Below are 11,648 nucleotides of genomic sequence, written 5' to 3'. Positions count from 1 at the left end.
TAGGTAGTGATGCTAGCTAGCCAGCTAACAACTAGTTGATCAGTGTTGTGAGTAGGAGTAGGAAACGGCTTGTGTTCGCATATGGAACGTAACTGCGCCTATACTGTACTTAGCTACAAAAATAACAAACGTGGGGTTTTCGAGCCACTTCTGATACCATGTTTCAGTATGATATGTTGGATAAAGGAATAAAGACAGACACCAATGTCAAGTTCAATAGCCTTGTTCATGCATTGTACAAATCCCTACACGCGGAGTCCGGGGAACAGTCCGGCTAGTCGATTACCTATCAACTAGACTCCGTAACAATATCTTTCTTCCCGGACCCGCATTCACAAAGCACCTTGTGGACCCCCCTTTATCAATGTAATCATTCATTGTGATATAAAAGGCTAAACTGATCCTAAATCAGTACTCCTACTCTGAGATCTAACTCCCTCTTCATCTGAAATGCAACACCATAAATATGAATAACAATTAGTCTAGTCAGTCAGTAACTTAGTTAACTAATGAAACACTAATGTAAATGTGCACAAGCCTATTCAGCCAAATTATACCAAAACAACACACCTTTCACCACAGTGAAATCAAGAGGGGCATTTTTATTTTTCAGCCACCAGTGCTTCAATGAACAGGCAGGGGAATGAAGTAGTTTGACAAAAAGTGTTTACAATAGACAGTATTATAGCTAGCAAATATATCATTATTTTCTAGAAACCTAACTTCAGTCCACTTATCTAGCTACGGTGGTGAACTCAGACAGATGGTGGGAGTTAAGTAATGTTAGCTAACTTTCCCCCAGCATTTTCAATCTAGCTAGCTAATGGCATTTTTTTTCTCAACTTTATCAATCAGATGGAAAGCAAATATAGCTATAGCTTCCTGATACAGCTTGCCAGTTGCTAGTAGATTGAATAAGTCAGAAGCCAGCTAGCAATGCCAACTTCATGCTTTTTACCAACAAAAATCATGTACACGAATAAAAGAAACAATTACCTTCAAGCAGAGAATGTTTTGTTTTATTCTGGGACTTCAGGCCGAGGAGTAAAAGCTACTTGTTTGTAGAACCGGTATCTTCACCAGATGTCCCCAGTCAGCTCCAGAGCCTTCAACTGAAAGAACGTCACAGGCAAAATCCCAGTCTGCGTCATGCACTTGAGGGGGCGTTGCTTACTAGGGCACGTGCTTCACAAAATGTTTTCTTTAGCAGCCCAAGGAAAAAAATGGCCTTTAATAGATACAAATATTCATAAAATAGAGTTAGGGAAAAGCCTGTTGTCCAACTGAATGTATTCAACTGAAATGTGTCTTCTGCATTTAATCCAACCCCGCTGAATCAGAGAGGTGCGGGGGGCTGCCTTAATCGGCATCCACGTCTTCAGCGCCCGGGGAACTGTGGGTAACCTGCCTTGCTCAGGAGCAGAACGGCAGATTTCTATCTTGTCAGCTCAGGGATTTGATCCAGAACCCTTCCGGTAACTAGCCCAACGCTCTAACCACTAGGCTACCTGCCGCCCCAGTTAGAAAGGTGACCTCCTAATTTGAAAGGACATGAAGTGTTGGCTGTGCGTTTGACCAGGCATTACACATTTAGCCCCACCTACATTTGAACATCGAAGTATCAAGTAGTTTTTCTTTTACATGCAAAAATGAAAATATTTAGATTTTTTTGTATTTCTCGATTTCTATTAAAAACGAATAACTGGACTGTTTTTACGTTCTCAATTGCTCCGTTTTAACTCTAGACAGACCGTAATCTTAACTCAGGAATGTTGATTTAATGTTGTCCAAGAAGTAGGCTAATTATCTTGACCCGGTAACACCATAAACACCAAAAATGTTCTGTCAATCCTCGAGATCAACTTTAATTCCCGCACTTTGGCTGTTGTTAAATCGCGTGCAATATCACACAGGCTCTTTATCACTTGACTGTCATTCAGAAAATTGTTTCCTGAATCAGTTGATGTTGCTAGGTAATGTCCCCACATAACTAAACACCTAGATATCAAACCCCATCAAACAACTATTATGCATAATTCACTAGTGGCGACCTGTCATTCAGGGCAGGTGTATACATTTTATATATACAGTATACACTACCTTTCAAAAGTTTAGGGTCAGTTAGAAATGTCCTTGTTTTTGACAGAAACGCCATTTTTTTGCCCATAAAAATAACATCAAATTGATCATAAATACAGTGTAGAGATTGTTAATGTTGTAAATGACTATTGTAGCTGGAAACGGCTGATTTTTTATGGAACATCTACATAGGCATACCCATTATCTGCAACCATCACTCCTGTGTTCCAATGGCACGTTGTTAACACAGGAGTGATGGTTGCTGATATTCCATAAAAAAATCTGCCGTTTCCAGCTACAATAGTAATTTACAACATTAACAATGTCTATACTTTATTTCTGATCAATTTGATGTTATTTTAATGGACAAAAAAAATTTTTCTTTAAAAAACAAGGAAACGTCTAAGTTTCCCCAGACTTTTGAACGGTACTATATATATTTTGTTTTGCATGTTATTTTAGCATTAATATCAGTTTGCAAACAATGTAAAAAAATAAATATATATAATTCAGTTAATAAAACCGCATACAAACAGGCAGCTCCAAAATGGAGGTGTTTCACGCTGGCTCAGTGCTTTCTGTGGTGGTGGGGCAGGCCAGCAGAAAATAGGAGGTGTTTCACGCTGGCTCAGTGCTTTCTGTGGTGGTGGGGCAGGCCAGCAGAAAATAGGAGGTGTTTCACGCTGGCTCAGTGCTTTCTGTGGTGGTGGGGCAGGCCAGCAGAAAATAGGAGCATTGCACCATGATTGGCTCAGCATTGCACCGTGATCGGCTCAGTGTTATGTCACCTATGGGGACACTACGTCACCCGCCTTTAGTAAGGGTAGACATAAAAATGTGAGCCCTTTTGGTGCTGCCATAGAGTTACATTACAAGTTCCCTTCCAAGAAGGCTCAAGGTCATTGGCCACAGAAATTACATCAAATCACGTTATATGTACAGTAGCTTTGACTGGACTGATCATGTCAATATCTTACTTTCACAATCTTAGCTAGTAGTCATCATTATGAATCAAGTCTACTGGCAAATCCTTTTTAATCCTTGTCATATGAAGAGAAATAACGAAGAGAAAATATAGATAAAACATATCAGTGCTCATCGGCCATTGGACATAAACATTACACAACAGTTTGGATATCGCAAATTCAACTGAGTGGTTTGTAATTAATCGGTGACAGTGGCTAACTGCAAGCATTGCAACTGGGAAGTCTGGAATAAACAGCTCAAACTGGGAAAATATGTTTTGAATGGTCATTCAACTCGGAATTGTAAATCCGGCATCTTTCTTTTTGATTACAAAATTTGCCCACGCAGGACCGCCGCGCCACTTTCCTGTTCAAGCACATCATAACAATGTGAGTCCAAATATGTCTTATGGTGCTTCATAAATTATGTAGGATGCCAGAGAGATATGTATACTGTAGCTAAGAAAATAATACTAAGTGTATGTTGTGTAGTAAGCTGTTAGTAGCCCATGTGCCTCACCTTAATAATTTGGTCTATTTTTACCAACGCGGTATTGTAAACACATCATTCGCAGCCAGTATGTGCTCGTTTGCAAACTTTTTTGTACAGCTTTGACAGTGCTACTGATAGTAATACACTGTAAGAACGGCCCATGTTTAGAATTCTGTTGCTTTACATTTCAAAATTGCTGAACAAATAGTTATATTGACTATGTCCGTTGTCGCTCGGTCATTAATGGCTTAATCGAAATTACAGATTGCCTCTTATCCGGATTGCCTCTTAAGCTGTTAGTAGCCCATGTGCCTCACCTTAATAATTTGGTCTATTTTTACCAACGCGGTATTGTAAACACATCGTTCGCGGCCAGTATGTGCTCGTTTGCAAACTTTTTTTGTACAGCTTTGACAGTGCTACTGATAGTAATACACTGTAAGAACGGCCCATGTTCTGAATTCTGTTTCTGTCGTCCCCTTATGCCGTAGTTTGTACGTCTCAATTGTCAGTAGAAACCACATTTGGTTAAGCAAGTCAGCCATATCAGCTATGTTTTTTTTAAAGGCAATAAATTAGGCTAAATTAACTGTTTTGCTGCCAGACAAGGCTCCGCTGAAAGCCAAGTGTTGGGACTGCTGTTGGGACTCTGCTGTTGGGACAGATTTATGTAGGCCCTAACAGTTTGTTGGGCACTGTTTGTCACCAATATAATGCAATTAATGTATTGCTTAGTGTTGTGTTGTGTGGCTTTGCTGGCATGCATCCCACATTTTGTTTTGTTTGCCCCACCAAGATTTACATGTTAAAATCGCCACAGGTTTTCACACAAGAGGTTCACAGGATCAAGGTCAATGTGTAATTCAATTGTTAAATGCTTAGTATATGATTTAACAACAAACAACAGTATCATAAATGTAAAGAAAGAAAGTTAGTGTTTTAAGTCACACGATTTTTGCCAAATCTGTGAAGACTCAAAGCATGTGAAACGGTTTAAACAGGTTTTGATTCAACTCATGAATTATGTTGAATGTATCTACAGTATGTTCCCACTTTATATCTTAATGAATGTATTTACATGGGGCAAAAAAGCTAATTATTATTAATGATTTTGTAACAGTGTCAAACAGTTGTACACTATAAGAAATGCTCAAAGGGTACATCCCGTCCTGGACCATCTGCCAATATGGTGGCCTGGTACAATTCACACACAGGGGATCGTGTTGGGACAAACTGATGAGTAGGTAAAAGTTGCCCCTAACCACTCTCATAATTGTTATGATGCAACATTGTGTAGCAGTGAATCTCAACCAAGGGGACTAGGACCAGGACCCCAATATTTGGAAGTTATGGCTGGGATTTTTTTTTAAACAATGGAGAGGTCTATTTTCCTTTGGTTCCAATTTATTTTCCCTATTATTTACAGTTCTAAAGTTTGGATTGAAAAAGTCAATATGGCTGCACAGGCAAGAAAATATGAGTTCGTATAGGACAGCCTTCCCCTTACAGGATTTTGGGCTTCTTATGTTTTGGTTAGGCCTTCGTGATTCTCCAGTGGGAAGTGGCTGCTCCTGATAAGGTCGCTGTACAGTACACTGTCCTGTAGTAGTGAACTTTGGAGTTGTGATTCTGCCGTTGTCCGCCTCAGTCGTTCTGAATCGCAGATTGTCGCGGTTACACCTTGTTGATTTAACATCTGGCTTTTGCATGGTGACAACAAGGTGACCACAGGAGTGTCACTAAGTTGGTAAAGTTTGAGAACCCCTGAAAAAGAGAACATAATTAGCAGTAGGGAAGTGTCTGAAAATCCAATTTCACCACTGCGACCTTCTCAGTCGGTGTGTACACTGCAAGTCTAACCACACAGAAGGGTAGACGGAGGGATTGTGTAGTTCCCTTGGGTCTAGCTAACTCTAAGTCTATGTGAAGATGAAGAATAAGACTGTTGTGTCCTTTGGTTCCTTTGAGGAACAAACAATGTTTACTCTAGTTAAAGACCAGGCTAAACCTTAAACCAGTCCCATAGCTGCTAATCAGAAGTGTTTGCCTTCATATTAACACAACCTCATTTTTATGTAAAGGCTTCCTAGTTAAATGATTCATTATTTAGTAGGATGAGACATTTAGGACGAGAAAGGAGGAGAATGTGTTTGCTGTCTCTTCTTATTATTATATAGTTTTGTCAAATAAATTATTCACAGTTCTCTGTCCCTAAATTGTCTCAAATCCAGTCCTGTCTGGGCCACCACCTAAACATTAGTCACTAAGCAACCGCAATAAAACAAAGCAAAATAAATCATTATCACACCAAGAGTGTCCATAGAGGACAAATACAGTAACTGAACCAAGATGACTGTTTAGTTTCGCTCGCTGACTGAGCTACCCTGCTTTATTTTAGGCACTGTGACAAATCCATTTGTAGGCTACTCTCTGTCTAAACTCCACATGCCTGATTAGGATGGCAAGTCTCACCATCTTATACTCAGATTTAGGTTACCCTGTCTCATTGCAAATGGCCTAGGGGGATTGTATGTATTTCTTTGTCTATTGCTGTTGTGCCGACCTGAGAAAGATTCATTTAGTAAAGATATTCAGGTGTATGGCAGTGGATCTTTACTGAAAAGGTGACATTGATTTGATGTTATGAAATAGGACTTGTTTGACTGGATATGAAAAAACAGCAGTTCATCTAGTGTGTCATTCAGTGACAACGAGGTCATCAGGTTGTTAGTACTAGGAGACAAATATTTTCCTGTTCATCATATTCCACTAGATGGTGCACAGACATGCCACAATATTGTTAAAATGAGGGAACTAAAACAAATCATGATTAATTATTGTTATCAAGAGGCAAATGTTCTTAGTTAACCATTTCTACAATATAAAGTGTTACTGAATATGTCTTAGATCGCCCTTCTATTAAATCTACCTGATTATCAAGGTGATCTGAATTTGAGTAGTGTCAGCTTTTCTTGGTGAATACGACAGTAGTAAATACTAGGAAAACAAGACACCTTATCAGTCTTGATGTTACTAAAGCATAGAGTATTTCATTCCTCATATACATTCAATTAACTCACAGTAAACACATTCCATATTCACTGTACCATGTTTCTGTGCTGTACCATCTAAGGGTGACCAGAAAAAGACAAGACAGTTTTATCATCACAAGAACCTTTTGATCTAGATGATGGGGGAACGACATAACAGTATCAACATCTGATTTTCGTAATCCATAATCTGATATTCATAATCTACAAAAATATGTGGCTACTGTAGGATACTTCCAATCTGCTCCCTTTTACTTAGAAAGGGTGCCTTGTTTATTATGCAATATACCAAAAGATTAAAGAAATTCAGGGTTGCCACTGGAACAATACTTGGTTTCCTTTTAAATAATCATGAGGTTGCTGAATAAATTATGGAGCATCCACCTTGTTTAGCTGAGCCACAACTTTTAGAAAGAGGGATTGTGACAGTCACAGCACATTTAGCACATTTTAGGTTGGACTATTAGGAGCCAAACTCTCATCAGATCACCATCAGAAACCCTCTCTACATCAGTGGTTACAAGGGGAACACTGTTAAAGATGATGACATCAACAGGATTTATGAGGATGGTGAGGACAGTGGTGATAACAGTGACAACAGAAATGCTGCTGCTGAAAAAGAAGAAGAAGACAGACAGACGGATGGACAAAAACACAAGATTGGATACACAGTTGAAGTCGGAAGTTTACATACACTTAGGTTTTAGTCATTAAAACTTGTTTTTCAACCACTCCACAACCGATGCGTCAGATCACACTGGGCAAACGTTGCCTTATCATTCTACAGACATCTTATTAGTGTAGGATTTGCATTCATTGAGCACTATTACAATGATTTTCATATTATCTCCCCACCGAGCTCTGTCTCTAATGATTTGCTGTCCATGGATGAAAAGGAAGGAAGTATGCTATTCGGAAGGAGTAACTACAGTCACATTTAGTCCTACCATTATTTTCTGAAATCGTTCTCTTTTCAAGATATCTGTAGTTATCTAGCTAGTAATCAAGTGCTTGAGCTTGAGGTTACATAGCAAACCAAAAGTGGTTCTGTCAACATTCCCAGAACATTCATTAGGTTGCCCCAAAATGTCTAATTACACAAAAACTGTCCAGTTGTGCTGATTCGCCTGATGCTGCAAGAACATTCACAGAACACATTTTGTAATTACATTACCTGGAAACCTAATAAGAACCTTAGGGGAATGTTCTGTGGTGGTTGTTAAAGATGTTGTGCACAACATTTTAGTGAATTTTAGGAGAACATTTCAAGAATTTTTAGTTTTATCTGATTTTTTTATATTTTTTTATCATGTTATCATCCTAATGTTAGATTAAACGATAACTAGAACTTAATGGGAATGTTAGCTAATGTCCTGGGAATGTTCCCGGTTTGCTCGACTCCAGATGACCAAGTGTGTGTGTGTGTGTGTGTGTGTGTGTGTGTGTGTGTGTGTGTGTGTGTGTGTGTGTGTGTGTGTGTGTGTGTGTGTGTGTGTGTGTGTGTGTGTGTGTGTGAAGGACATTCTCCATTTGATTTATTTTGGCTGACAGGATGATTTATCTAAGTCAAAGACCTCATGGCCTGAAATGCACAGTATAGTAGATCATGAACCTCAGGACCTTTGGTCTAGCAAAACACTGACACACACACACACACACACACACACACACACACACACACACACACACACACACACACACACACACACACACAGAGACACACTTGTAAATTACCTAGAGCATATCATAGCCTATTAACACCTGAAGAGCATGAGTCATTGGTGAGGATTTGGCTTCTACTGACCTGTATACTTTTTTGACATGCATAAAACATCAAACTGATGTCAAATAATATGATTTTTTTTTGAGAATTGTGTTAGTGACCCTTAGCCTAGTATTTCGCTCACACATTAACGTTAACAAGTGTTTGGGACTACAATAAACGCAATATTGGCTCATCGTTGGCCCGCGCTGTCCTTTATCATCACTCGAGGCGGGAGGAGGGCTGCACGCCACGCATATCTCTCGCGCCACCGAGTCCATTCCATTCCACGCGTGCATTTTCTTCCCCCCACCCCTCACTTTTTCGCGGAGCTATTGAGTGGTGTCATGACTGAAAGCTCGCCTGTTCACCCAACACAATGTTTTATGGATTATCTTCCCTTGTAGCAACGAGAGATAGATGTGGAAGGAACGCGGAGCGAGACGGAGCACTGCCCGGGTTACAGCAGTAGCCTAAAAACCGGGCGACTGGGGGGTTCCATTCAACCGGGCTTTTCTAATGCCCGTCGTTTTCGTGGGGCTCGGTTCGCTTCACTTCTGTGATCATGCTTTACTTCCAGCTGGTGATCATGGCAGGGACTGTCATGTTGGCTTACTACTTTGAGTACACCGACACTTTCAACGTGCACGTCCAAGGGTTTTTCTGCTATGACAATGCATACACGAAGCCCTACCTTGGACCCGAGGCTTCCAGCGCTGTTCCTCCTGCCATACTCTATGCAGTGGTCTGCGGAGTGCCGTCGCTTCTGGTGAGTTTTGGGAAATGGACAAATGTATGGATAAGTAAGGCATAAGTTAATGGACACGCCGATTGTATAGAGATGAACAACACAAATGTCATACTTTAGGTTACAGCAGTTGCACAGCTATCCCCTTGGAAAGAGGCACTCTAACCTCAATGAGGCTACCTGGTGAATTTTTGTTGTTGTTGCTACGTTGGTAAAGAATCGATGGAGATTGGTTGTGCAAGCCATTCAATATTTCCCCTTGCTCTTACACGTCTGATACTGTGGAGCAGTCACTACTGCACCCCTTTGACAGTCCCCATGGATGTATTCAGGTGTTTCATAATTTTGTAATTAATAAATAGATGTCTTTCTTCAAGCTGCTGATGCCTGACAGGAATGGTGAACTCACCATACAGCCAACTAGAACCACGAGGTATAATGTCACTTTTAACATAGTCTTACAGGTGCTCTATTCTACTTGTATGGGTTTAGGCTTAAACAACAGCTAGATAGATGCATTGGGTTACAAGAAAACATAACAATTTGTGATTATTAATGGAATTATTTTCCATTATGGGTACTTCCATTTGCCAAACCTATTTAGTTTATTTGTGCAAAACACAGCCAGAACCTGTCTGTGAATTGTTATAAACCCTTCTCTCTTCTCAGCTGTCAAGGTATGGTCCGTGTGTCGAGATGTCCTCATCTTTATTGGTCCTCAGAGGTTGTTAGTCTACAGTGATGTTACAGCAAAATGCATTCATTCAAATGTATTCATTCATTGTAGTCCTGCTGCCATTTTTAACTTCTGACATTGGAAATCATTAACAGTAAGAACACGCCTCAGGCTGCAACATGTTTCTCAAGGAGTCTGTGAGGGTGGGTGTATCTGTGTGCATGTGTGTCCTCCTAGACTAAACAGCCTACACTCTTAGAAAAAAAGGTTCCAAAAGGGTTCCTCGACTGTCTCCATAGGAGAACCCTTTTGGGTTCCATGTAGAATCCTCTTTGGGAATTGTTCTACATTGAACCCAAAAGGGTTCTACCTGGAACCAAAAAGGTTCTACTTGGAAACAAAAAGTGTTCTTCAAACGGTTCTCCTATGGGGACAGCCAAAGAACCCTTTTTAGGTTCTAGATGGCACCCTTTTTTCTAAGAGTGTATAATAAAAACGTAGTAACAGAACTCTGAATTTATGATCGACTGAGTCAGGGCAGGCCTCATCTCCCCCATCCCAAACTGATTAAGTAACCGCTGCTATCCAACCTTCTCATTACCATCCATTTCCCCAGAGTTGTTACCTTTGAGACTGGAGGTAAGATAGTGAAGAAAAAAAATCTAGCAATACCAACGTAGGACAAGTTTTTATTGCAGATAGATAGGGAACAGCTAGGAGGTTCATACAAAAATACCTTTTACTCAGCTGCTTTAAGACCGACCTGAGCTTTGGAAAAATTGCCAGAGCTAGAGAGCTAGATTAAAAAGCCTGACTTGACGCCTCATTGCACAGTCGTGGGCAAAAGTTTTGAGAATGACATAAATATTAATTTTCACAAAGTCTGCTGCCTCAGTTTGTATGATGGCAATTTGCATATACTCCAGAATGTTATGAAGAGTGATCAGATGAATTGCAATTAATTGCAAAGTCCCTATTTGCCATACAAATGAACTGTATCCCCAAAAAACATTTCCACTGCATTTCTGCAGAAGGCTTCAGGGCGCCCAAGAAAGTCCAGCAAGCGCTAGGACCGTCTCCTAAAGTTGATTCAGCTGCGGGATCGGGGCACCACCAGTGCAGAGCTTGCTCAGGAATGGCAGCAGGCAGGTGTGAGTGCATCTGCACGCACAGTGAGGCGAAGACTTTTGGAGGATGGCCTAGTGTCAAGAAGGGCAGCAAAGAAGCCACTTCTCTCCAGGAAAAACATCAGGGACAGACTGATATTCTGTAAAAGGTACAGGGATTGGACTGCTGAGGACTGGGGTAAAGTCATTTTCTCTGATGAATCCCCTTTCCGATTGTTTGGGGCACTTGGAAAAAAGCTTGTCCGGATTAGACAAGGTGAGCGCTACCATCAGTCCTGTGTCATGCCAACAGTAAAGCATCCTGAGACCATTCATGTGTGGGGTTGCTTCTCAGCCAAGGGAGTGGGATCACTCACAATTTTGCCTAAGAACACAGCCATGAATAAAGAATGGTACCAACACACCCTCCGCGAGCAACTTATCCTAACCATCCAGAAACAGTTTGGTGACGAACAATGCCTTTTCCAGCATGATGGAGCACCTTGCCATAAGGCAAAAGTGATAGCTAAGTGGCTCGGGGAACAAAACATAGATATTTTGGGTCCATGGCCAGGAAACTCCCCAGACCTTAATCCCATTGAGAACTTGTGGTCAATCCTCAAGAGGCAGGTGGACAAACAAAACCCTACAAATTCTGACAAAATCCAAGCATTGATTATGCAAGAATGGGCTGCCATCAGTCAAGATGTGGCCAAGAAGTTAATTGACAGCATGCCAGGGCAGATTGCAGAGGTCTTGAAAAAGAAGG

General features: G+C 40.7%; 1 protein-coding gene across 1 annotated transcript in view; it reads left to right on the top strand.

The window, feature by feature from the left end:
* The first annotated feature begins 8,911 nt into the window (after positions 1-8,911).
* LOC120020713 (phospholipid phosphatase-related protein type 5-like) overlaps positions 8,912-11,648 on the top strand; it is a 49,522-nt gene continuing 46,785 nt past the window's right edge. Inside the window, exon 1 of the mRNA XM_038964434.1 lies at positions 8,912-9,118. Within this exon, the coding sequence (XP_038820362.1) occupies positions 8,915-9,118 (204 nt within the window). The 5' untranslated portion in view covers positions 8,912-8,914. The remainder of the gene's footprint in view (positions 9,119-11,648) is intronic.

This window comes from Salvelinus namaycush, chromosome 25 (genome assembly GCF_016432855.1).
Source record: "Salvelinus namaycush isolate Seneca chromosome 25, SaNama_1.0, whole genome shotgun sequence".
Taxonomy (NCBI): Eukaryota; Metazoa; Chordata; class Actinopteri; order Salmoniformes; family Salmonidae; genus Salvelinus; species Salvelinus namaycush.
Note: the sequence above shows the minus strand (reverse complement) of the source record. Positions and strands in the feature narration are given on the sequence as shown.